General features: G+C 45.4%; 4 protein-coding genes across 14 annotated transcripts in view; 2 read left to right on the top strand and 2 right to left on the bottom strand.

The window, feature by feature from the left end:
- Positions 1–1,387: 1,387 nt before the first annotated feature.
- Positions 1,388–3,131, bottom strand: smim22 (small integral membrane protein 22). Of its 2 annotated transcripts, none has more exons than XM_076996520.1 (4): positions 2,795–3,131; positions 2,124–2,294; positions 1,865–1,932; positions 1,388–1,770 (listed from the first exon to the last, which is right to left on the bottom strand). In XM_076996520.1, the coding sequence occupies exons 2-4, from the start codon at positions 2,251–2,253 to the stop codon at positions 1,723–1,725; spliced, it is 246 nt and encodes an 81-aa protein (XP_076852635.1). In that variant the 5' UTR covers positions 2,254–2,294; positions 2,795–3,131; the 3' UTR covers positions 1,388–1,722. The 2 variants fall into 2 exon arrangements, with proteins under 2 accessions (XP_076852635.1, XP_076852627.1); XM_076996512.1 differs by having other exon boundaries at positions 2,124–2,297; positions 2,795–3,104.
- A 432-nt stretch (positions 3,132–3,563) lies between these two features.
- Positions 3,564–10,132, top strand: cog1 (component of oligomeric golgi complex 1). 3 transcript variants are annotated; one of them, XM_076996493.1, is made up of 15 exons: positions 3,565–3,913; positions 4,187–4,431; positions 4,599–4,780; positions 5,387–5,557; positions 5,677–5,833; positions 5,991–6,201; positions 6,295–7,083; positions 7,332–7,478; positions 7,652–7,798; positions 7,909–8,033; positions 8,295–8,403; positions 8,940–9,049; positions 9,246–9,327; positions 9,550–9,599; positions 9,994–10,132. In XM_076996493.1, exons 1-14 carry the CDS (start codon positions 3,605–3,607, stop codon positions 9,568–9,570), a joined length of 2,805 nt encoding a protein of 934 aa, XP_076852608.1. In that variant the 5' UTR covers positions 3,565–3,604; the 3' UTR covers positions 9,571–9,599; positions 9,994–10,132. The 3 variants fall into 3 exon arrangements, with proteins under 3 accessions (XP_076852606.1, XP_076852608.1, XP_076852607.1); XM_076996491.1 differs by lacking the exon at positions 9,550–9,599 and having other exon boundaries at positions 3,564–3,913; positions 9,994–10,131; XM_076996492.1 differs by lacking the exon at positions 9,994–10,132 and having other exon boundaries at positions 9,550–9,987.
- A 204-nt stretch (positions 10,133–10,336) lies between these two features.
- rgs9a (regulator of G protein signaling 9a) lies at positions 10,337–19,569 on the bottom strand. Of its 8 annotated transcripts, none has more exons than XM_076996496.1 (20): positions 19,439–19,569; positions 18,578–18,665; positions 18,287–18,352; positions 17,528–17,624; positions 16,955–17,005; positions 16,768–16,874; positions 16,622–16,673; positions 16,465–16,523; positions 16,306–16,382; positions 16,039–16,120; positions 15,522–15,584; positions 14,106–14,135; positions 13,963–14,024; positions 13,157–13,270; positions 12,665–12,835; positions 12,391–12,506; positions 12,133–12,220; positions 11,878–12,016; positions 11,657–11,739; positions 10,337–11,228 (listed from the first exon to the last, which is right to left on the bottom strand). In XM_076996496.1, the coding sequence occupies exons 3-20, from the start codon at positions 18,350–18,352 to the stop codon at positions 11,072–11,074; spliced, it is 1,614 nt and encodes a 537-aa protein (XP_076852611.1). In that variant the 5' UTR covers positions 18,578–18,665; positions 19,439–19,569; the 3' UTR covers positions 10,337–11,071. The 8 variants fall into 8 exon arrangements, with proteins under 8 accessions (XP_076852611.1, XP_076852610.1, XP_076852613.1 ...); XM_076996495.1 differs by having other exon boundaries at positions 18,935–19,522; XM_076996498.1 differs by having other exon boundaries at positions 13,157–13,207; positions 18,935–19,522.
- Positions 19,542–22,071, top strand: part of gna13b (guanine nucleotide binding protein (G protein), alpha 13b) — a 26,457-nt gene continuing 23,927 nt past the window's right edge. Inside the window, exon 1 of the mRNA XM_076996504.1 lies at positions 19,542–19,824. Coding sequence (XP_076852619.1) covers positions 19,542–19,824 — 283 coding nt within the window. The remainder of the gene's footprint in view (positions 19,825–22,071) is intronic.

Below are 22,071 nucleotides of genomic sequence, written 5' to 3'. Positions count from 1 at the left end.
GTTTCCCATAATGTCTGTTCTTTGTGCATTGTGAAGGTTTTATGGGTTCTTTCTGGGCCTGTGTTCCATAGGATATGTTTGTAGTTTGAAATTAAAAGCAGTTTTTAAAAGACGTTAACAGTCCCCACACATTTCTAATCCAGCTCTTAAAGTTCATGGTTCTACTTTTATGGCTTTGGCAAAACACATTACAGAGGGCTGTGTAATTATTACAGAGGGCTGTGTAATTATTGTAGAGGGCTGTGTAATTATTACAGAGGGCTGTGTAATTATTGTAGAGGGCTGTGTAATTATTGCAGAGGGCTGTGTAATTATTACAGAGGGCTGTGTAATTATTGTAGAGGGCTGTGTAATTATTACAGAGGGCTGTGTAATTATTGTAGAGGGCTGTGTAATTATTACAGAGGGCTGTGTAATTATTACAGAGGGCTGTGTAATTATTACAGAGGGCTGTGTAATTATTGCAGAGGGCTGTGTAATTATTACAGAGGGCTGTGTAATTATTGTAGAGGGCTGTGTAATTATTGCAGAGGGCTGTGTAATTATTACAGAGGGCTGTGTAATTATTGTAGAGGGCTGTGTAATTATTACAGAGGGCTGGGTAATTATTGTAGAGGGCTGTGTAATTATTACAGAGGGCTGTGTAATTATTACAGAGGGCTGTGTAATTATTGTAGAGGGCTGTGTAATTATTACAGAGGGCTGTGTAATTATTACAGAGGGCTGTGTAATTATTGTAGAGGGCTGTGTAATTATTACAGAGGGCTGTGTAATTATTACAGAGGGCTGTGTAATTATTACAGAGGGCTGTGTAATTATTACAGAGGGCTGTGTAATTTACATTTACGGCATTTAGCAGACGCTCTATCCAGAGCGACTTACAAAGTGCTTTGCATCTGGTCACAGAATTTATCCTAGGTAATAGTATGGATAGGCCAGAATTCAAGATACCATTGAGTCAGACTACTACTAAACTAGTAATTACTGCATTTGGGAGGATTTGCATGAGAAACAGACTGGATTAGAATAGAATGGATTCAAACAGACTAGGAGTACAGATGACTGCGTCCCTTCCTAGCTGCAAGAAGCATGGTATTCGTTTCAAATATGTGGGGAGAACTTTGCCTGAAAACAGGGAACTGTAGGATGCTGCAATTTCCTGATTGCTGATTGGCTGAAATTAATGTGATTGGAACAGTGCTCTGCTACTTTTCCTGAGGTCACCAAATGTAGTGTCATAATTTTAGGATAATAAGTTCATAAATTTGGAGCAGTGGTTACTTTTAAATTCAGATACCTCAAAACATAGCCTGTGTAATTTGAAATACACCAAAACTGATATCTGAGTAAATAATTGTGTAGCTTACACCTGCAGTTACAACAAATAAAAATGCATAATAATCATATCTTCAATTACATCATAATTCTGTGTTGATAAGGTGTAGTGTCACATCCAGTAGAGAAAAATTACCATGAAATTAAATAAAGCAGACATGCTTCCTAGAAGTTTGTTCACCGTATTTACACTGGAGATGTTGACTCAAGAAACTGACTTTAAGTATTTGCTTTCCAAAACATTGCACATTATTTACACATTATTTCTGATATCACTTACATTTAAATGTTAACATAAACCATTTCGACTTGTGGAATCATTTTAAAAGGAAAAAATACAGAATTTCAAGGTTGTTTTCGATATTTTGAATGTGTTTGTGTTTTAGACTACGGTTCCAGCGCCATGTTGTCGATGCCCACCTTCCGTGTTTTGGGCTAGAGTGAAAATCATGAAGAAAATGTGTGTCAGCAAATACATCACAGAGTGGTGGGGTTATATGGTGATGTCATTAGGAACAAGCTCAAATACCTTATAATCGCAACAGCAACAACAGCAGCATCTGATGAGAACTAGAATCACCAACAGCAGCACCATGCCTGTGGAAGCAAGATACCACGATACAGATTAACGGTATATCGAAAGTGCCTTATGGTGCGCCGAGGGGGGAGTGAGAGAGAATTATATATTTATATTTGTGATGTATATATATCTGTGTGAATATATAGTTTAGAAATATATAATTCTAAAACTATATGTATATATATATAACGTTTTTAACGTAACTTGCCAATGAAAATGAAGAAAATCGCGAAGGAGGCGATATCCCAGTCTGACTGAAATAGCTGCTTGGACGTTAATCTACTGACGACGTCATTGAACTGGTTCTGGAAATCCTGTTGCAGATCTCTGTTCTCCATCGTCCGGACAAAACGGCCACTGCTGTGGATGTATGGTGCACCTGCTATTCCAAGAAAACGCGGAAGTTTGCGGAGAAGAAGGAAGGAATGGGCTTTGACAAATGTTTTCCCCGAATTAGTTAATCATAACGTTGCTGTATATAATATTATTATTGCAGAAAATAACAAAGAGACCCAATATAGGTGTTTTTGATTTGATTTTAACACCCAGTTAGTCTTAAATTAGCCCACCTGAGGATTTCAGTGTAAATATAATCCTTTGTTAAAAGTTCAAGTTAGAGCCCTCTAAACACATTAAAAGCTCTGGAATACTTCATACAAGTGATCAAATTCTACTTTATTTCTTACTTTGACATGTACACCCATTGTTTGACTATGAACACAATTTAAAACACAAAAATAAACACGATGTATAACATCACCGCCTGCCACGTCCACGCACAGATTTGTCTTTGTATTTTCTTGGTAATTATCTTTTATAAATGTTTAATTACTCTAATGTTGTAACAACAAAATTGATTACAATTATTAGATCGCTTACCCGTAGTTTCGTTTATCGTCCCCGTTTCCGGGCTACTTTCTACCTGTTTCTTCAGCTGCGTCACGGTGCGCTTGACTGGGCGTTAAGGTTTATGCTGATCTGAGATCGGCTCGTTATGGTTAAGCCCATTGTGATCTTCAAAGCAACTTTCAAAGTATACATCTACAAGTATTTAATCTACATTTATACTTATCCCTGTAGATAAATGCCTCAAAATCCCACCACAACTTTTTTACTACTCTTTCAAATAGTCTATACAAGAGTAACTGATTAGATTACGTGACACTGAATAAACAATCAAATTGTGCTTGCTCATATCTGCGTCCGGACTTAAGACCGTTATAGTCTACCCATAGTATAGTATACGGTATACCCCATCACATCTTGTGAACTTCAAATCAAGGAGTAGCGTCACCTGCACTTCCAAAGGCACGCCGTTTTTTAAAAAGATTAATGAACAGCAAGCTATCTGCAGGCTGATGCTACTGCTTCTCAGAGAAATGTACACGGCGCAGCATGCCATTAATATTACAATTACAATTACAAAATACACGTTACTCTTCGTTTCTACCTCGTGTTAACCAGATATGCAGCATAATAAATTCGATTTTCCCTGTGTGATGAGTTTAAAAAGGTGCGGACTGTTTAAAATCAGTATTGTGTGCACTACCACCCTCCGGACGCCGGGGGCGCTGTCTCGGTGACGGGCCCCTTCTCGCTGCCGGATACTGCGTCACCTCTGACGCTTTGTTTACGTGGAGTTTGGAAATTCTTTCTTCCGCCTTTTTCAGTCGGCAGCTTCAGGAAGCGATGGCGGCGTTGCCTGCTCAGTCTGTCCGGGTGTCCGAGATCAAGGACCCTACCGTGCTGTTCGAGCGTTACAGCACCGAGGACATTCGTGCCATCGAGCGCAAAGTTCGGGGAGAAATAGAGCAGAAAAAGGAGGAGCTTCGCCAAATGGTCGGTGAGCGCTACAGGGACCTGATCGACGCTGCCGACACCATCGGGGAGATGAGGCAGTGTTCGGGGAGTGTCGTGCAGTCTCTCCAGGACATGTACCGGTACTGTCACAGGCTGAAACAGACGAAAAAAACTCCTCAAAGTCACAGTAAGGATGAGGTATGTTGATGGCTGGACGTTTTGGGTCAGGACGGTAGTTCCTAAGTATCTTGATAAGGTCAGATGGGATAGATGGCTGACTAGTTTGGATTATTACTGCCAAGCGTCTAAAGTCTTCCAGTGTATCATCAGTTTCATCATTGCACAAAAGCACGCAGAAACGCCCCATCTTTATGTGCTACTTAGATTTGGTTTGACAGTCCTGTCTCTGGATTCCACAGTTCAGCTCGCACTGCCAGTGAAACTGTTTTTTTCTCCCCTTGTGTTTACCAGGATCAGAAGCAGTCGAAGGAGAGATTCTACACAATGGCGTCGCAGATCAAGCTCCTCCTGGAGATCCCTGAGCGGATATGGAGCGCGCTGGAGTCCTCGCAGTACCTGGAGGCCACGCAGCTGTACCTCCTCTGCTGTCACCTGCACAGCGAGCTCCACCTGCAGGGCGGAAGCAGCCACTACAGCCCCGTGCTCGCACGCTTCCCCATCCTGGTGCGGCAGGTGGCGGCCACCGGCCACTTCAGGTTCAGATTACGCCCTCGCTGCCTGTCTCTGCTTTGCTTTGAACCGTCTTCGGTTTCACTTCCTGATCACACCTCACTCTTGTGCTCCTTGAATTAATTCAGCAGAAGACCTTTTTTTATTCCGCTCCCTGGATTCTTTGTTTAGTTTTGGCCCCCCTCCTCCCCAGATCCACCATCCTGATGGACAGCAGGTCAGTGCTGCGAGGCAGGACCATGTCTGACCAGGCTATAGCGGAAGCGCTGGTGTCCACCATGCTCCTGGAGGACAGCTCCCCACGCCAGGCGCTGGCTGACTTCCTGCTGGCTAGGAAAGCCTCCATCCAGCAGCTTCTCAACCAACCCCAGCACGGTACGACCTCGAGCCGCCCAGCACTGGCTGTCTGTGATTTCTGTGCTAAGCGTGTCTCCAAACGTTTAGCTTTTAACATGAAAGAATAAACCCCTTTACTGGAAGAATGTGCTTAGTGCATAAGACAAGGTTATACTTGCAAGCAGCATCCTTGTGTTTGTGTGTGTGTGTGTGTGTGTGTGTGTGTGTGTGTGTGTGTGTGTGTGTGTGTGTGTCACTGCCACTGCGAGTGCTGTAATGCTTCCCAAATCCTGTTCCCATTAATAACGGCATGTTTCCTCGTAAGCCGCATAAAGACACATGTCACCTAAGCCCTGGGGAGAAGTCACCAGTGTCCAGATGTTCTGTAATGTGCTGCTGTTTAGTGGTCTTTAAATATCGCAGGGTAGAATGTTTCGCCACAAATGCCAGTATTTAGTAACATTTTTTGTTATTAGCTTAAATTATTCGCTTAAATGTTATGTTACATTTGTATTTTTGAATGTCTGTTTGAATTATTACCATATTATATTATATATTATATATTGAATTATTACCAATTCAAATAAGCTTATGTTTGCAAACCAACATTTGTAACATTAAATGTTATTCTTCTTTGGTCCTCAGGAGCTGGGATTAAGGGCCAGGTTTGCTCTCTGGTGGAGCTGCTGGTTACCACCCTGTACCAAGCCTATGCTGTGTTCTACGTGCCTCCGGAGGGCCGGGGGGCGGAGCCTGGTCTGGGCTGCGGTTTGCTTTTCAGCACACTGGAGAATGTCACATCTCCTTCGTCCACAGGTGAGCTGATTATCCCCCATCATAAAATAGGCAGACAAAAAATGTCTGGTTTCGTCTCCACGTATATAGTTTTGATGAAGATGGGCCTGTCCCGTCTGTTCCCTCACCCCGATCTGCAGGCGGGGGCCAGAGGGTGCTCCGTGGCGAGGAGAGTGCGGGGAGCTGGTTTAAGTACCTGCCTCCCTCCGTCCTGAACTTCCAGCCTGCCCTGCGAACCCTGGCCCAGCCCATCCAGAGCGACCTGCTTCGAGACACGCTGCACCAGTGGATAGACACGTGAGTGTCCCCCCTGCAGAACACTGGAGTGCTGATGTTAACCTCAACTTGGTCTTCCTGATGCCGCACTATGGGCACGCGGGGAGTCATTTGGAGTCTTTTAATAAAACTCCCTTACCAATATTCACTCTCCCTCCTTTTTAATGCATCTTTTCAGGTGTAAAGAGGACATGCGAGGTGGCGTGAGCTCCCTGCTCCTGTGTGTGAGGAGCGTTAAGGGCCTGGCCGCCATCAGGGACGGCGTGTGGGAGCTCCTGAGCAGCGAGGCGGTCAGCTTGCACTGGGGCGCCGTGTGCCAGCGCCTCCTGGAGCAGACCCTGTGTCTGTGGGAGGACCTACTGCAGGAACTCTTCCTGCAGCGGCTACAGGTACGCGGCACGGAGAAGGAGAGGGCCTGGCGGGCGCGGCTGCCACCTGGCGGGGGAGGAGGGGCCGGCTCTAATTGTCCCATCTTTTCCCAGGCGGTCATGCAGGAGGGGATGGATGTGATCTCCAGTAGCTCCAGACAGCTTCTGGCCTCTGCGCTGCGGGAGCTGGAGGGTCAGCCCTCCGCGGGGGGCTTCGGGCGCGGGGCTCAGTACGAGTCCGACGTGGCGGCCTTCCTGTGGGCAGAGTCTCCGGGCGACCTGCCGAGCGACGCGGCCTGGGTGAGCGCGTCCCGGCGCGGCCCGCGGGCCAAGAGCGGCCTGTCTATGAAGACTCAGGCCCTCACGCCCTGCGTGCAGACCTTCTGCACCGTGCTGGACTCCAAGCTCAAAGCCAGCCTGGATGACGTGCTGCACTACCTGCCCGCGGAGGCCCGCGGGGACGCCCCGGAGGACGCGCCGGCCACCCGCACCTCCTCCTTCAGCCGCTACGCAGACGCCGGCGCTGTGGAGCAGGCTCTCAGGGAGCACTGCCTGGCGTGCGTGAAGGACGTCCTGGGCAGCGTCCGCGCGGAGCTGGCCAACACGCCCGGTGGGCCCGCGGGCTCCGGCTCCATGACCTCGGTTCTGTTCATGGCCAGGCTGTGCCAGTCTCTCGGGGAGCTCTGTCCCAGCCTCAGGCTCTGCGTGCTCGGGCAGGGCGAGTGTGGTCTAGGGGACGCAGGCAGCAGAGAGACCCCGCGTCAGGGAAGGAAGCATGGGAAGGGGGGCGTGGCCAAAGACGTAGAGCCCAGCCCAGCACAAGCCAAGTGGGCCGGCCTTAAGGAGGAGCTACTCGGCTGCAGCATGGAGGCCTACGGGATCTGGAGCTCCGCCATCTCCAAGGTCAGACTGAGCATGTGCAAGTGTGCATGTTCACACACATACACAGTCACACAAACATGCACACACACGCTCACACTCTTACAAATATTAAAGTTTCTAACCTACAATTACAAGAATACCACAGCTCTTCTTGTAAGAAAAACGAATGTGTTTCAAGGAGTCACCTTGAGTTTTCAGTGTAAAGTGAGATGTCTTCTGGCTTTGGAGTGACCCTGTCTCTTGGTGTGCTGGGTGCCTGGGTGTGCCAGGAGCTGGTGGGCAGCTTTGCGGTCTCCCTGCACGCCGGCACGGCTGGCCACGCCCTAAGCACCGCTACAAACTGGGAGGAGATTGAGATCCAAGAGGAGGCGGAGTCAGGCAGCACCGTCACATCCAAAATTCATCTCCCTGTGCAGGTAAAAGACCAGCAGAATATCAGCTGAGCAGCGTGACCCTGGTGATTCCAGTGTGAATGTTTCCTGTGCCTCTGACGTGTGCTAACAGCAAAGCTTGGTGTATACCGGACTGTCACGCAGTCTTTGTTAAACATCGGAGTAACTTTGTATCTTTTGTTGTCTCTTCTCCACAGCCGTCATGGTACGTTCAGTCTCTGCTATTTCACCTGTGCCTGGAGGTCAATAGGGTTGGAGGTCACGCCCTTCCTAAGGTCACGCTGCTGCAGCTGGTGAAGGGCTGTCTGGATCAGACTCTGCAGGAGTACGAGAAACTCGGCTCGGTGAGGGCAGAACTCCCTCTCTCAACAACATTCTCTCTTAACACACACCCAGAATGGTTTACAGAACTGATGATGGCGTATGAACTCTGGGTGAATGTGTGCGTGTGTAGGACGCAGCCTTCCTCATCACCCAGAACCGGGCCCTGCAGCTGATCTTTGACCTGCGTTACCTCACAGCCACTCTCTCCACCCCACTGGAAGAGGGCAGGACCTCCCGCTCACAGCAGGACCCCAGGTATGCTCCGCCCTTCACCGCCGCTCTTCAGCTTCACCCTTCACCTCCACCCTTCACGTGTTCCCCTTGGCTCCGCCCTTCACTGCCGCTCTTCAGCTTCACCCTTCAGCTCCGCCCTTCACATGTTCCCCTTGGCTCCGCCCTTCACCTCCGCCCTTCACCACCACAACTCACTGGTGAAGGGGGTCATTTGTGAAGTAGCGGGTTTCTCCCCAGCAGACCTGGTGCTGCTCGTCTGCTCATCCCCTTGTGTTTCTCCAGGGTCCAACAGATTTGTGATCTCCTGGAGGCCCATATCGACCCATTTGACCTGGACGTGTTCACTCCTTATCTCAACAGCAACCTGAACCGCGTCACACAGAGGACCTCAGTAAGCACACATACACACACACACACACACACACACACACACACACACACACACACACACACACACACACACACACACACAGCTGCGTGACAAATCATTGAATTGATATGTCTCCTGTGCTGGCCCCTGGGATTTGTAGGTTTATTGTGGTAAATTGAAGACAATGTATATAATTTATATTATATATAATCTTTGAATCTTTATATTTAATATTTGTAGAGAACCATTTACTGAAGCCTGTCTTGAGATATAGCTTCACTTGCTCATCACGAGACTGGCCATGTATTTGCTTGTAAGGGTGGTGCTGTGTTTGTGTTTGGGTGGAGTTTGATTTGGCTCCATCGTATGGTAAACGCTGCTGTGCCGGCCCCGGCCTGCGCAGTACACTGCTGTGAATATACGCACGTCTTCGTACGGGCTTGTAGCAACTGCCCCTTCCTGCCCAGCCGGAGATGTTCTACTGTAAGATGGAGCCGTTATCGCCCGCCGAGCTGGGCTTCCCCTCTTCTAATGATGAGGCTTCACGTCACTTCCAGGTGCTCCTGGGTCTCCTGATGGGCTCGGAGAAGCAGTGTGCACGTCGCAGTACCAGCCTGGGCTCCCAGGAGCCCTACAACATCCTTCCTTTGGCCAGCAGCCAGATCCGGTGAGAATGGGTCGGGCCCCCACCCTCACATACGCCCGCACCTTTTAATGTTTAATGGTTCACCCTCCAAAGTCACACTTGTCTGGCTGTTTTTACAACCACTACAGCTTGAAAATGGACAATTTGATATGTAGCACTACCGAACAGGCTTTTTTTGTTTTTTTGACTGTTTTCCTCTTGTAATTGTCTTCTGTAGCTTTGGCCTTCTGCCACTGAGCATGACCAGTTCCCGGAAAGCTAAATCATCAACCATAGCAACTGACATCACTACACCCCTCGTAAGTGCATAGTGTGTGTGTGTGTGCGCGCGTGACTATGTATATCACTTGAGAACTTCCATTTGCTTACTTGAGATAGCAGGAGCCCTGCTAGATAAGGAGGGTGCTGTTAGTCTGGGGTCAGAGGTCAACCTTTGTTCTAGTCTCGCCTTGTCTTCCTCCATGACGCGTTGTCTTCTGATACCTCCACAAATAAGATGTTTTCTTGCTTTGCACTTTCAGTTTTGTGTTACAAACTCGTAGGGAGACGACCCGACATCTCCAGACACTCGGTGACACTGTGTGTGGGTGTTGTGGTGAAGTTTGGGGTGTGTTGTTGCTGTGATTTTGCCTAGCGTTGGGATTGTTTTGCATATGTGATTAATGAACCATAAAGACCAGAGACAGTAGGCTTGGCTTTGACTAACCGCTTCAAGTTTGGATTAAATTCATTTGCTGAAATGGTTTCCGTAAATCTGAATAAGTTCAGAAATTGATTCGCTGAGTCTGAACAAGTTCATTTCTCTGCAATGTCTTTGAGCAGGTAATGTACTGGTATAGGTGTAACAGGCCAACAGTGCACTCGTTTGCTGTGTGGTGGCTGCTGTATGTTTTATTTAACTTAATGTTGTAAATAATGTTCTACATGAATGGATGCAGTTTTTCACAAATCTTTATTTGTTTCAGGTGGTCTCCTCGTCTATTCCTGCTCCAGAGGACAGTTTCCGCCCAGGAAACCTTTTTAGACAGTTGGCCAACCAGGAAGAGGAACCTGCTAGCTCCTCCTTATTTAAATTAGGCTGGCTCTCTGGCATGGCAAAATAACAAATTAGTGCTTTTTTGGTTTTTTTTTTCTTCTTCTTAGGGGAAGGGTAAAATTGATGATTTTTAACATTTGCACATGATGTATAAAATAATAAAATATGTACATATGTATAAATATGTTTGACATTAAAACCTTCTTACCCTGGTGATAATAAAACATTACAACATGTAATAATAATTTTTATCAAAAAAGTCAGTCAGCTGGCTAATCGGGTGCTTGTAAGAGCGACATGGCCAGATGATGTGCAGACGCAAACGGAAATTCCTAAGCAATTGTAACTCATCCTAATTTTTGAACAGGGATCAATTATATGTGCAGTACAGCTTAAAGGGCTGCAGGGCATTGTCACTACCCCATGCAGATGCACACAAGCAGAGCAGCAGTAAGGACACACACGCACTCAGCAATGAGAGAGGACACACACTCACAGCAATGAGAGAGAATACACACACAGTGAGCAATGATTATTAATGGTGCACATTAAATCATGTAGGTTGTACATCTAAGCACTACTCATAAGTGGAAGAGGTTGATGTGAACAAACCAGATTTCTTTCAATCACACTATATAAGTGAGTGAGATTAAAGTACATTTCTTGTTCAGTCCAACCCAGAACACACACATTACACTGCATCTCCAGTAGCCGAATAGGTTTAACCACAGTAATTGATAAATGCGTCACATTTACGGCATTTAGCAGACGCTCTTATCCAGAGCGAATCACATGAATTACAATCTCTATTTTAAAATGTACAGCAGTATTACTCACCCTTATGACTATGTACAATCTGCAACATTCTAAAGCACTGTGAAACTGACCTAATAAGATTATGTTTATACTTTTAAATATACATGACAATCTCAAACATTGCTTCGACTACATAAACATTTGAATAAACATACAGTAGATAGCTGAATCTCTCCAACTTGACCTCTGGCTCACTGGCGTTCCAGCTTGTTGGCTATCAGCTTCTTGATGTCGATGGGGGCGGTGGCCGCCGCTGCCCTGGCCTTCTCCTCCTGCTGCCGTTGCCAGGTGACGAAGGGGTGGAGCCCGGGCTTCCGATTGCGGGAGTTCTGCTCCAGCTGAGCTTCACTGCAGGGGGAGGAACAAGGCTAATGCACCAATGACAGAGGCTTACATCATAAACCATGTGATATAGAGCCAATGAGTTTGGTTTGATTTGCATTTTTAGTGCTCTGCCAGCATTTATACTTGGAGGAATGGTTACTACACCGGTCTCTGTACTGTGTGGTTACTCCATCACCCTGTACTATTGGGCTATCAGAACTGGGCTCAGATGAGTAGCTGACCAAAGCTGCTTTCCTTATTTGCTCCAGGGTGATTAGAGAAGACCTTATCAATAGACTTAAGAGTGACTCACCAGATGAGATCAAGCTCTGTATATGGATCCAGAAACTCTAGTTCTAATGTGATGAAGCTGATTCAATTAAACTACAGCTATATTGAATGTTGACCTAAAAGCACAGTTGCTCCCATGAATAGAAACTCGGAACACTTACGTGAAGTTGTGTGGAGCGGGTGAGATTGCCTTTTTCTGCATATCCTTATAAACAGGTGACTTGAGATATCGATAAAAAGTGTCCTGTAATGGTGATGCAGAAATCACTCAGCATAATGCAATTGTTCCCCTGCCATTTAGGAATTTCAGAGTTAAGTCCTTTAAATGTGTGCAAGCAGGTCATCAGAGCTGTGCAGACTGAAGCTCAGACGTGGTCCAAACCTTCTTCATCAGCATGAAGATGTGGGTCTGAGCTGCATCTAGGACGTAGCGGTGAGGACACTGCAGTCCCTTCACTGTCAGCGCCATCGTCCTGCCGTCAACGTTGATCCAGCGTGGGGCTCCGGGGGCTAAGAACATCCTGCAAACACACACAGAGAGACCCACATGCTTCAGAGCCTGTACGCAGATGTTTGTTTACATCGGTGGCATTTAGCCATTATATTTCTGTTTGCATTTTCTCAGACTGATATTCACTTGAAAACAGTCTCTGCCTTTTCAGATATGGCCGACGCAGCTCCCCATTTCAGCTCCTCCGCTGCCTCCCAGAAAGCCAAGTTCTCACCTGCAAACACACACACACACACACACACACACACACACACACACACACACACACACACACACACACACACACACACGCACACACGAACAGGCCAGTCTGTGGTCCATCTCCTTCTACAAGTTGCCTCTCAGGCCACCCTGCACGAACGCTCAGCAGAAACAGTCACAAACCACTGAATTCCTTCTTCAGGAAGAGTCTGAAGTTGGCGCGGCCGCACGGGTCTCTGAGTAACTCCAAAAAACTGAAGGACCAACGCTCCACTGTCATCTTAGTGGGAAGGTCAACACTGTGGACAACACAAGCATGCAACTATCAGCACTTACCACCCAGCTGTGTAATCTGCACTATCATGAATTCCACAACACAACCTAGTACAGTATTTCCCAGTGAGATCCTCAGCACCCACTGGCTGATCCGGGTTTTTGCTTTAACCCAGCTCCTTACATGCATGGCTCAAATAATTCAGAGCACTGTAGAAGATGAGGACTGGGAGCTGAACGTGTACTGTCTGGTGGGCCCCGAGGACTGGGTTGAGGAACAGTGGACCAGACCACACCATCCTGCTTCCCCTGAGCTTTCTGCTTGTTCCGCTCTGCTGGTTCAGGCTGGCAAACCCTATATAGAGAACAATTTGTATCGATGCCAATCGCGACATTAATGATTCTTATTTGATTTCCGTGTCCTACTGTTCAGTGTTCAGTTGTCATGAGAGAAGTGAACCACTCCACCTAGAAACCTCTCCTTTACTGATTGGTCTGACCAATGTCTTGAGAATTGAGAACTCTTCAACATTCAAGCTCTTTTTGCATTTCAGGACGTTTAAAGCGAGCCATCAGGCTGAGGTAGGACCTGAACGAAATAGTCATCAGGCTGAGGTATGACCTGAATGAGGTAGGCATCAGATAGAGGTAGACCTATGTGTCAAGAAAATCTCACTCTGGCATGTTCAGGGTCCAGTAAGCATCATCGTCTGTCTGCCAGGGGTTGCTAGGGAAACAGGGGGCAAGAAAGGGGTCATGCGTCTGATAGGTCGTCATGTGCTTGACAAGGCTGAAAGAGCAAGAAAGAGGAAGGAGATATAAGCAATGCCCACGGAAAACTACACCAGACAAACATGTCTAAACATGTCCACAATGATCCACAGGACCTTCATTGGCCTCACATTAATGGGAGTGTGACTGGGTTTGGATGGGAACAGTGCTGTGTTTAAATCTGGAGTTGAGACATCACCAGAGAGGCTCTTAACATATTACAGCATGACACATGCATGTTCATAATCAGCTCTGGCCAACACAAGCCTGTCTGCTCCTCACTAGGGCCAGACTCTGTCTGCTCTTCACTAGGGCCAGACTCCGTCTGCTGCTCACTAGGGCCAGACTCCGTCTGCTGCTCACTAGGGCCAGACTTCGTCTGCTGCTCACTAGGGCCAGACTCCGTCTGCACCTCACTAGGGCCAGACTCGGTCTGCTACTCACTTGGGCCAGACTCGGTCTGCTCTTCACTAGGGCCAGACTCCGTCTGCTCTTCACTAGGGCCAGACTCTGTCTGCGCTTCACTAGGGCCAGACTCCGTCTGCTGCTCACTTGGGCCAGACTCGGTCTGCTACTCACTTGGGCCAGACTCGGTCTGCTACTCACTAGGGCCAGACTCCGTCTGCTGCTCACTAGGGTCAGACTACATCTGTTCCTGGAGCTACACTGTGCATGTTCAAATATTACCGTTGTATTTTGTGCTGTACTTACGCTCCAAGGGAGACAGTGGACTTGACCTTTGGCCTCATAATTGCTTGCTGTGTGAAGATGATCTAAGAGATTCAAGACCAATCACTCTAGTTCGCCAGGGTAGTGACAGCAGTATCAAACGTGTGCTTAGACATTTCACTTACGATTCTTCTGTAGTAGTAAGATGTCTTTTCCTGAAAGAAACGAGCATTTTTCTAAACAAGTCCAAGCAAACAATCATAAATTTATAGTCAGCTTCCAACACAAGGAGGAGGGAGGACTAACATGCAGGACAATTAAAACCACAGTCCAGTGAATAAAAAGAGAATCTCTTAGTATCTCTAAACAAAATTGGCAACAGTGGGACACATTTTTAGAAAACATTAATATGAAATAAAGTCCTAAGAAATTCAGTACACCTGAAAATATGTGCAGGTATATTTCACCAACAGCTACCAAAGCTCAAAATAACCAGAAAACAGTAGCTTTACGGTTTATCTGCATGGAGCTATCGAGCATGTAAGAGTGAGTGTTGGTGAGGTGTCGGTAGTGTTGCTAGGTGTGTAAGGAGTCTTCATCTTGAAAACCCATGTAGACTAAAGAGGAAAAAAGATCTGCCTGCAGAGAAAAGAAAGAGAAAAAAATAATTTATAGAAACCAGTTCACACACAATAATATAGTGACATATTCTGTCTAATCGAAACACTGTAAAAATCAATCTCACCAATCCACACACACTAACATGGAGAAAATCAATATCACCAGTCCTACACACACCATAGTGAATATCTATCTGTTTGCTGAGTAAGCTAGGCACCCATTAACCCAGCCAGAGTCACTATTGTTCAACCCCTTGTCTGGGCCTAAGGTTTTGCATGTCAGCCCCCAGAAGAGCCTTCCACACACTCTGGCAATCAGCATTTTGGCTTGTGACCAGAGGTCATTGGGGAGAAAAACATCCTGGTCTTTCACCGGTCTGTTAGTCCACTGTTGCTAACACCAGAAGTTCATGTTAGCAACAGACGTTTGGCATATGGGCTGAACAGGACCAGGACCTCCCACTCCACCTCTGAAAGCTGTAAGCCACAGGTCACGTGCGGCTGAGGGTTTACTGGACAGGAATCCTCTTACACAGGTCTAAGGAGATCGGGACGGGCTGCCTGTGGTCACCCCTGCACTGAGATTAAGATTCACAGCTAAGGGGATGTAATGTGCTTAGGTTGTGCACTGTGGAACTCAAAGTGGTCGAGCTCCAGGCAGGAGTGTTCCAGCCCGCATCTCCTGACTGCTGCTATTAACCCTCATCTTAGTCACGATGCAGGTGATGACAGACTGCATAGTATACCCATGTTGAAGGTGTAAACACACGCTATAAGGGTTAGGTTAATATCAGTGGATCGCAGTGTGTTTGGTGGCTTCTGTCATTAATTCACTGGTGTTTGGTGGCTTCTGTCATTAATTCACTGGTGTTTGGTGGCTTCTGTCATTAATTCACTGGTGTTTGGTGGCTTCTGTCATTAATTCACTGGTGTTTGCCATTCAGGCTTCGAACAAACCGCGTGTGCACTCTCACCTTTCACCTCTTCTGCATTAGGGTCGAAGAGACGATCAACTCCATAGTCCATTGCACTGTGAGTTTCAGGCTGTAACATCATCGGAGATTTTAGTTTCAATAGTCTGCTCTTTATAATAACATAATAATTACACACATAATAAAACAATATGTTTAAGTTGTGGTGATACTAATAGTGGTGTCACATAATATTACACTACACAATTATGACAAGGTCACTGAGGGTGAATGTCATTCCTGTAGTGGTTGCATCAAACAAGGTACTTCCTGTGCCAAAGCTGGGATCGTCATCGTGACCAGCAACCACCAGGATGGTCCAGTATGTAAAATGTACTGTACCATCAATACATAAACATATTTCATACTGTTTATTTGCAGCTGTACGAGCTCCACCCATCACCCTGACATCCAAAGCATCCAACCAAAGACTGTATCATGCTTGATATTTACGCTACAAACATGTAACTCAAATCAAAGTGTAAATCAAATCAAAGCCGTCTTCAGGAGTATCAGCTTCCGCTCACTGGAGGCCTATGCACAATCCAATAGGCCCTCTCCTGACAATCGAACACCACCCGGTCCGCCTTTGTCCTCTGCTTTCCTGCCCTGCAGACAGAAAACACAACAAAAACCAGTTCACAGATAATCTGATCCTACAACTGGAGTCTACAAGAAGGGTTAATCTGCATCCTATAACCAGGATTAAGTACCTTCGTAATCTGTGTCTTCCCAGTTCCAGATCCAGAAGGAAAAACATTTAGAATTTAGCAATAATTCCTCTCATGACTGACCTGTTCTGTTCTTTGGCTTGATTCACAATGAAGTCCCATTTGTGGTTGAGCCATTTGTAAAACTTTTCGTAGCGCTCCTGTTTGGAGTGTTGGCATAACGCAGCTGTTATCAGAGAACGTGACAATCTGAATGTTGCAGCAGACAGAGAGAAGCAGCACCTGTTCATACTCATCCAGGATCCCCTTCTTCCGAATATTTCTCTTTGCCAGGTAAATTGCTTGAGTGAGAAAAAATGATGATGTAAAATAATGATGCAAATGTTTCTTTAACAAATAAGCATATTTCTTATGAAATATGAAAAAGGTGAGTGAATACCATAATCAGTGTCCTGTGCCTTCCATTTCTGAGCAGGCCAGAAGTAAGGAGTCTAACAGGAGCGAAGCGTTACAAAATGACAAGAGGTGCAGCAAATGTACATGTGAAAGTTTTCCCTGATGTGCAGTAAGTACCAGCACAATTACCTGAAAGCGATAGAAACTGCCATCTGCTTTGAGGATGAGCTTTTTGGGGTCTTGCAGTGGGTAAATGAAGCCAAACGCCACCAGCATGGTACCAACAGCCTGAGCCTCTAGAAAAGCCATTTAAGAGAATGACAGTGAGAGGGATGGTGGAATGTTTAACCAGAGCTTCAGCACCCCCCTCAAATACCTTGAGTATCGACCTTCATATGACTGGTAATCCATGCAATGATGTCCTTACCTGGCACAGAGAGAACACTTTCACTGTCAGCAATCACACAACAGAAGTTATGAACTGTATCAATTCCTCTAAAAACACATGAAAACCCTGTGACTATTTGATTTGCATATGGAGAACACATTTTTTTTGCAACTATACACATCTCATTGCACTCAATGGAATCACACTACAAGCTGGATCAGTGCTGAATGAATGAATGAGGTTATATTTATATAGCACCTTTCAAGATATGCAAGGTCACTTTACGATTAACAGAAACACAACTTGTACAGTCACACTCTGGTGAATGAGAGGATGAGTCTAAAGCAATATGAGCCTAAGAAATATGAAATGAAGGTTTCTCTGAGCAAGGCTCCACAACATTGCTAGGAAGGATTAACCGAGCACACAACTCACATGTGTGGTCAGGTCACATGCAGCTCAATGCTGTCTTATATAGCTAACAGGCAGATCCTGGAACCCATGATGTGTATTCCAAATCAGCTTTTCCAATGTGTCCATTATATTCGCGTTTCAACTCACCAGCAATCACATGTGGAATTGAGGTGACACTCAGTTTCTGTTCAGATGAGTTCACGCCAGACTTTGGGTCTTGCATCTCTATCAACAGGGCCTCTACCTAAGGAGGGGAAGTTTACTATCACATTTTTGCTCAGCTCAGTAAGACTGCATGCATACATCATCATATTTTCTCTGTCTGCTTGTCTGATCACAGTCCATTGCCTCAAAAGCAATCAATGGTTAAAGTTCACAGTATATTGCAACAACGTGAGATCTACCACATGTCCACACAACCTCCTCAAATACGACACTCTTTCAGTTTGAGCCACGAACGGATATAAGCCAGAGAGAGCGCTAACAGAGAGCAGAGTATGTCTTTGAGCCTCTTAATGCAGGAGAATCGGGATATACAGCCTTTGATACGTTCAAAGCTCCTAACGCAAACTGTCAGAGATGCCCAATTAACTGGCTTTGAAATCAGGAAATCAGACTCTTCACTCTATGGTATCCCATTGCTCCAAGGAAAATGTACTTAAATAAACTTAAATAAAAGGGGTAACTGTTTTTTTTAGTTTAATACTTTACGATTCAGAAACAATTATTCATTTGTCAGTTATGTCATTGTTGCAGACAATAATTATATAACCTAAAAAGATTATGTATAAATGGATTGAAAAGGGGGGAAGTAACCTGTACGTGAGATCAAAAACATGTGTTTTATCCAGGAAAAATCTAAATCACATCTAGACAGAGGAGAAAGTATTATACAAAAAGACGCACCTTCTTCAGACATGCCATTCGAGGTCGATAATGCTGTCCATGGTCACGGATTAATTTTATCGTCATCTTTGCAGCACGAAAAAATATATATTACCAAAAGCAAAAATTCAATAGCCTTTACAGAAACTTTCCATAAATGTTCAACAACTGAACCAGTATAATTCGCAAATGCTGCATATTGCTCGTACCATGGGCACTGATTAGAAGACACTCTATAACCAAAAAAAGAAAAAAGAAAAAAACACAGAACCAATTTGTCCACCAATCACAGCGTAGCGTTGTCTTACCAACCTGTTATTCCGCTCGAGGACCTGTAACAGCCACACCCAACAGGCGGCGACAGCGCGCGCTTACAGCGTCTCATCACTGGAGATACGTGCTTTAGAATGAACATAAATGGAGAAATACTGAAAAAGGCGAGCTAACAAGCGGTATTGTTTACAATGCATTACACTATTTACATACACTACATTAGGCATATGTAGCGTATGACGTTTAGGTTGAATAGACTAGTCGAACAGAACATTACAATAAAGTCGTTTCGACTGTGATAAGACATGCATTATTGTTTATCATAATTCGAACAGCTAATTTCCTATTTAATTGTTAATTTATTACAGAAAAAAAATCATACATTGCATTGCATACATTGTTCGCCTGATTTGTTGTCCGACTGTCCCGGCTTGCTTATTGTGTGTGTGTGTGTGTGTGTGTGTGTGTGTGTGTGTGTGTGTGTGTGTGTGTGTGTGTGTGTGTGTGTGTGTGTGATGACAGTTATGCTGAAATATGATAATGGATATAGCAATGCAGGCAACATAACATGTACTAACGAACCGAACACATACACGCAACCGTCCACAAGCAAGAATAGTCATTACCGCTACAATCAGAGTCACTGACGGACAAAGTATATAATCAATGGAGGTCGAGACAACACTTATTTAAATCAGAATCAGAAACACGTATTCGCCAAAGACACATGAATTTAACTTGGCACATCAAAGCAAGAACATATAGCTAATAGTCCACTAAACAAAATTCAAACAAAACGTACTACAAACGTACTTTACTACTTTTTTGACATGTCAATATTTACAACCTCATAAGACAATCGCAACGCTCAGAGCCGCGTGAAGAGTCGTGCACGCGCACCTTATTAACGTAATCGCGCCCCGCCCGCCAGCACACGGGGTCGCGCGCTCGGGAGCGCGCGCTCGCTTACACTCCCCACTGTATCGATGAAGTTGTTTCAAAGATGGCGGATTTCCTGCCGTCCCGGTCCTTTCTATCTGTTTGTTTTCCTAAATGTTTACTCAACAGCAGCGAGGCAGAACAACTGAGGAAATCTAAGGAGATAGACAAATGTCTTTCCAAGGATAAAAACTATGTAAAACGGTTAGTGAAGATACTCTTACTCGGCGCCGGAGAGAGCGGCAAGTCCACTTTCCTCAAACAGATGCGCATCATACACGGCCAGGACTTCGACCAGCGGGCTAAAGAAGAGTTCCGGGCCACCATCTACAGTAACGTTATCAAAGGTTGGACTCGCCCTTTTTACTTTGTCGACCCGCACGTTACGATTGCCGGTCCCAGAGACCCGAGTTTTCTTTCACCCCGTTTGTGTGAAAGTTGAGTGAGGTAACCTGTTAGCTCGTTTGCTAACGTGCTACGTTGGTGTGCGGAGCCCAAAGTTGCGTTGGTGAGCCGTGCCTCTAAACCCCGAGCAGAAGTGGAAGAAACGCCCATGTTGTTTTGAAACCTCCGCCGCCGTCTTGAACAAAGAGCCCGTTGGATGTTTGTCGAGTTTGCACTCGAGCGGTCTTCATCGCGACGAGCGAAACGTGCGTGTTAACGAGAGTTGAAACAAAAGCGCCCGGTTAGAACTGTTAGCGCCCAGACCACCATCGGCAGCCGAGCCGCCTGGTGCTGTTACGACCGCAGCGCTACTAGCTAATCAATAACGATCTATAACGTGTACTGCAAAAATGCGTTTGTTTATATATATATATATATATATGTGTGTGTGTGTGTGTGAACACACACGGAACGATAGTGGGTCAGCCGGGCGGACGTTGCGACGTGAGCGCGTTTTGTGTTTTGGGGTCTCTGGTTTCGTGTTTCTAATGACAAAGGAGCCCAGAGTACCAGAGCTCGTAGCTCCAGCCATCACGTCCACTTCTCTGGGATGTCTCTGTTTATATAAGCCGACTAATGCCGCCTTATTGGGTACATGGTCTTACACTTTTTGAGAAACACTTTTATTAACAATTTCATTTTTACTGAATATTAATATTTTCTAAACCTTAGTTTTACTTTAATGTCAGAGTGTGTTTTTTTTGTTTATTTTTTGCGATAGTTTACCACGCAGTAAATGAGGTGACATCCGATGATCTAGGATGCGCCTGTGCCGCTTTAGATGAAAGTGGTGTGGTGAGGAGACACTACACGATACCCACAGCCCAGTCAGCTCAGTGCTTTCACTTCATACTCGCTCCTCTCAAGCTGTCTCAACAGTGGTTTTCGCAAGTGGCTGTCGTTAGTCAATAACCTACATTTAAATGTACACGTTTATAATGGGGACAACATATTCAGACATCTCATTCTATTGAGAGCCTTTGTGAATAGTTGTCCATGTTATGTCCGATCATTTATTTATTTTTTTTGTAAAGTGGATGAGATATATTTTTACCAGGAGTGTCCACGACCAACTGTGGTTGATGTCTAGTAGGGGATTTCCACCTTTTTCGTCAACGATGAAGCTTGGTGGTTAAATCACTGAGATGGAAATCAGTTGTCAGTCTTGTGCAACACGAGGGCAAGTGAGCATTCTTGTGATTGTCCCTGTACGTTCTCTATGCATCGTTTACAACCTTTACATCCATTTACTTTGCACCCACATCAGCTGCATCAGAAAACATTTCATAAAAAGGCCACTTGAAGATGTTAATGAAGGATGGAAACGTCTTTTTGCCTTCCACAGGGAGGGGACAAGAAAATCGGCAATGCCGTTCAGGTGTTGGTCCATGCAGGATAGTGTCTGTGCATTTTATTTTTATTTTATTAATATTTTTGTTCAACAGTTTGGGACATCAGCTCTGAGCGCAGGTTGGATGGTGACTGTTTTTCAAGACGTCTTGTAACACAAAGACGATAATAAGAATACACGGAAAGTGGGATGTCTCACTTTGAAATCAGATAACAGGCCCTGCTATCTGTACAGTGATGTACAGTCATGTGAATTTGGGGTGTTGGAACTTCTTTAGCTGGAGTGAGGAGGAACCATGGTAGCGTGTGATTATGTACTGTTACTCTGTTGAGGCTGGTTTTAATTCAGTGGCAGTGTAACTGGGAAGAAATAGGAGATGCAATGAGCTAGATTTTCAAATAATTTTTTTCTGAAGATATAATATTGCAGCACAAGGGGCTGGTTCTTTCATCTACTCTAGGAAGTCATTTTGAACAGCTCTTTGAAGCTGGGTCAACAGTGTTCTGGCTATGAAACTGTGTATGAACATCTTTCAACACCCTGAATTCAGAAAAATCTGCAAAACTCACTTCACATTTGTGCTTTACTAAAACATTGTTTGGGAAGCAACCATGTAATGAGCTAAAAGTAATTAAAACAACTAACAATGTGTTGATCGATGTCTGTTGCTTGATAACTTCTGGATGGTGAGACCCACCCAGCCTTCCTCAATAGAGTGCAATATTAGGCAGCTAAATGTTCATTTCCAGCAAATATGAGAAGATGGGAAATGTTTACTCAGGACTTTGCAGATGTTCCA

Source organism: Brachyhypopomus gauderio, chromosome 2 (genome assembly GCF_052324685.1).
Source record: "Brachyhypopomus gauderio isolate BG-103 chromosome 2, BGAUD_0.2, whole genome shotgun sequence".
Lineage (NCBI taxonomy): Eukaryota > Metazoa > Chordata > Actinopteri > Gymnotiformes > Hypopomidae > Brachyhypopomus > Brachyhypopomus gauderio.
This window is presented reverse-complemented; position numbering and strand designations above follow the sequence as displayed.

Coding starts and splice junctions, on each gene's coding strand:
- smim22 (XM_076996520.1), bottom strand. CDS start 2,253: ATGGAGAACAGAGATCTGCAACAGGATTTCCAGAACCAGTTCAATGAC. Junction 1,933..2,123: donor GATTTTCTTCATTTTCATTG/GCAAGTTACGTT, acceptor TTGCTTCCACAG/GCATGGTGCTGCTGTTGGTG. Junction 1,771..1,864: donor GTTGCTGTTGCGATTATAAG/GTATTTGAGCTT, acceptor TTTTCACTCTAG/CCCAAAACACGGAAGGTGGG.
- cog1 (XM_076996491.1), top strand. CDS start 3,605: ATGGCGGCGTTGCCTGCTCAGTCTGTCCGGGTGTCCGAGATCAAGGAC. Junction 9,050..9,245: donor TTGGCCAGCAGCCAGATCCG/GTGAGAATGGGT, acceptor TGTCTTCTGTAG/CTTTGGCCTTCTGCCACTGA. Junction 9,328..9,993: donor CTGACATCACTACACCCCTC/GTAAGTGCATAG, acceptor TATTTGTTTCAG/GTGGTCTCCTCGTCTATTCC.
- rgs9a (XM_076996496.1), bottom strand. CDS start 18,352: ATGACGATAAAATTAATCCGTGACCATGGACAGCATTATCGACCTCGA. Junction 13,271..13,962: donor TCCACTGTCTCCCTTGGAGC/GTAAGTACAGCA, acceptor TTGCTCTTTCAG/CCTTGTCAAGCACATGACGA. Junction 11,229..11,656: donor CCCGCTCCACACAACTTCAC/GTAAGTGTTCCG, acceptor CTCCCCCTGCAG/TGAAGCTCAGCTGGAGCAGA.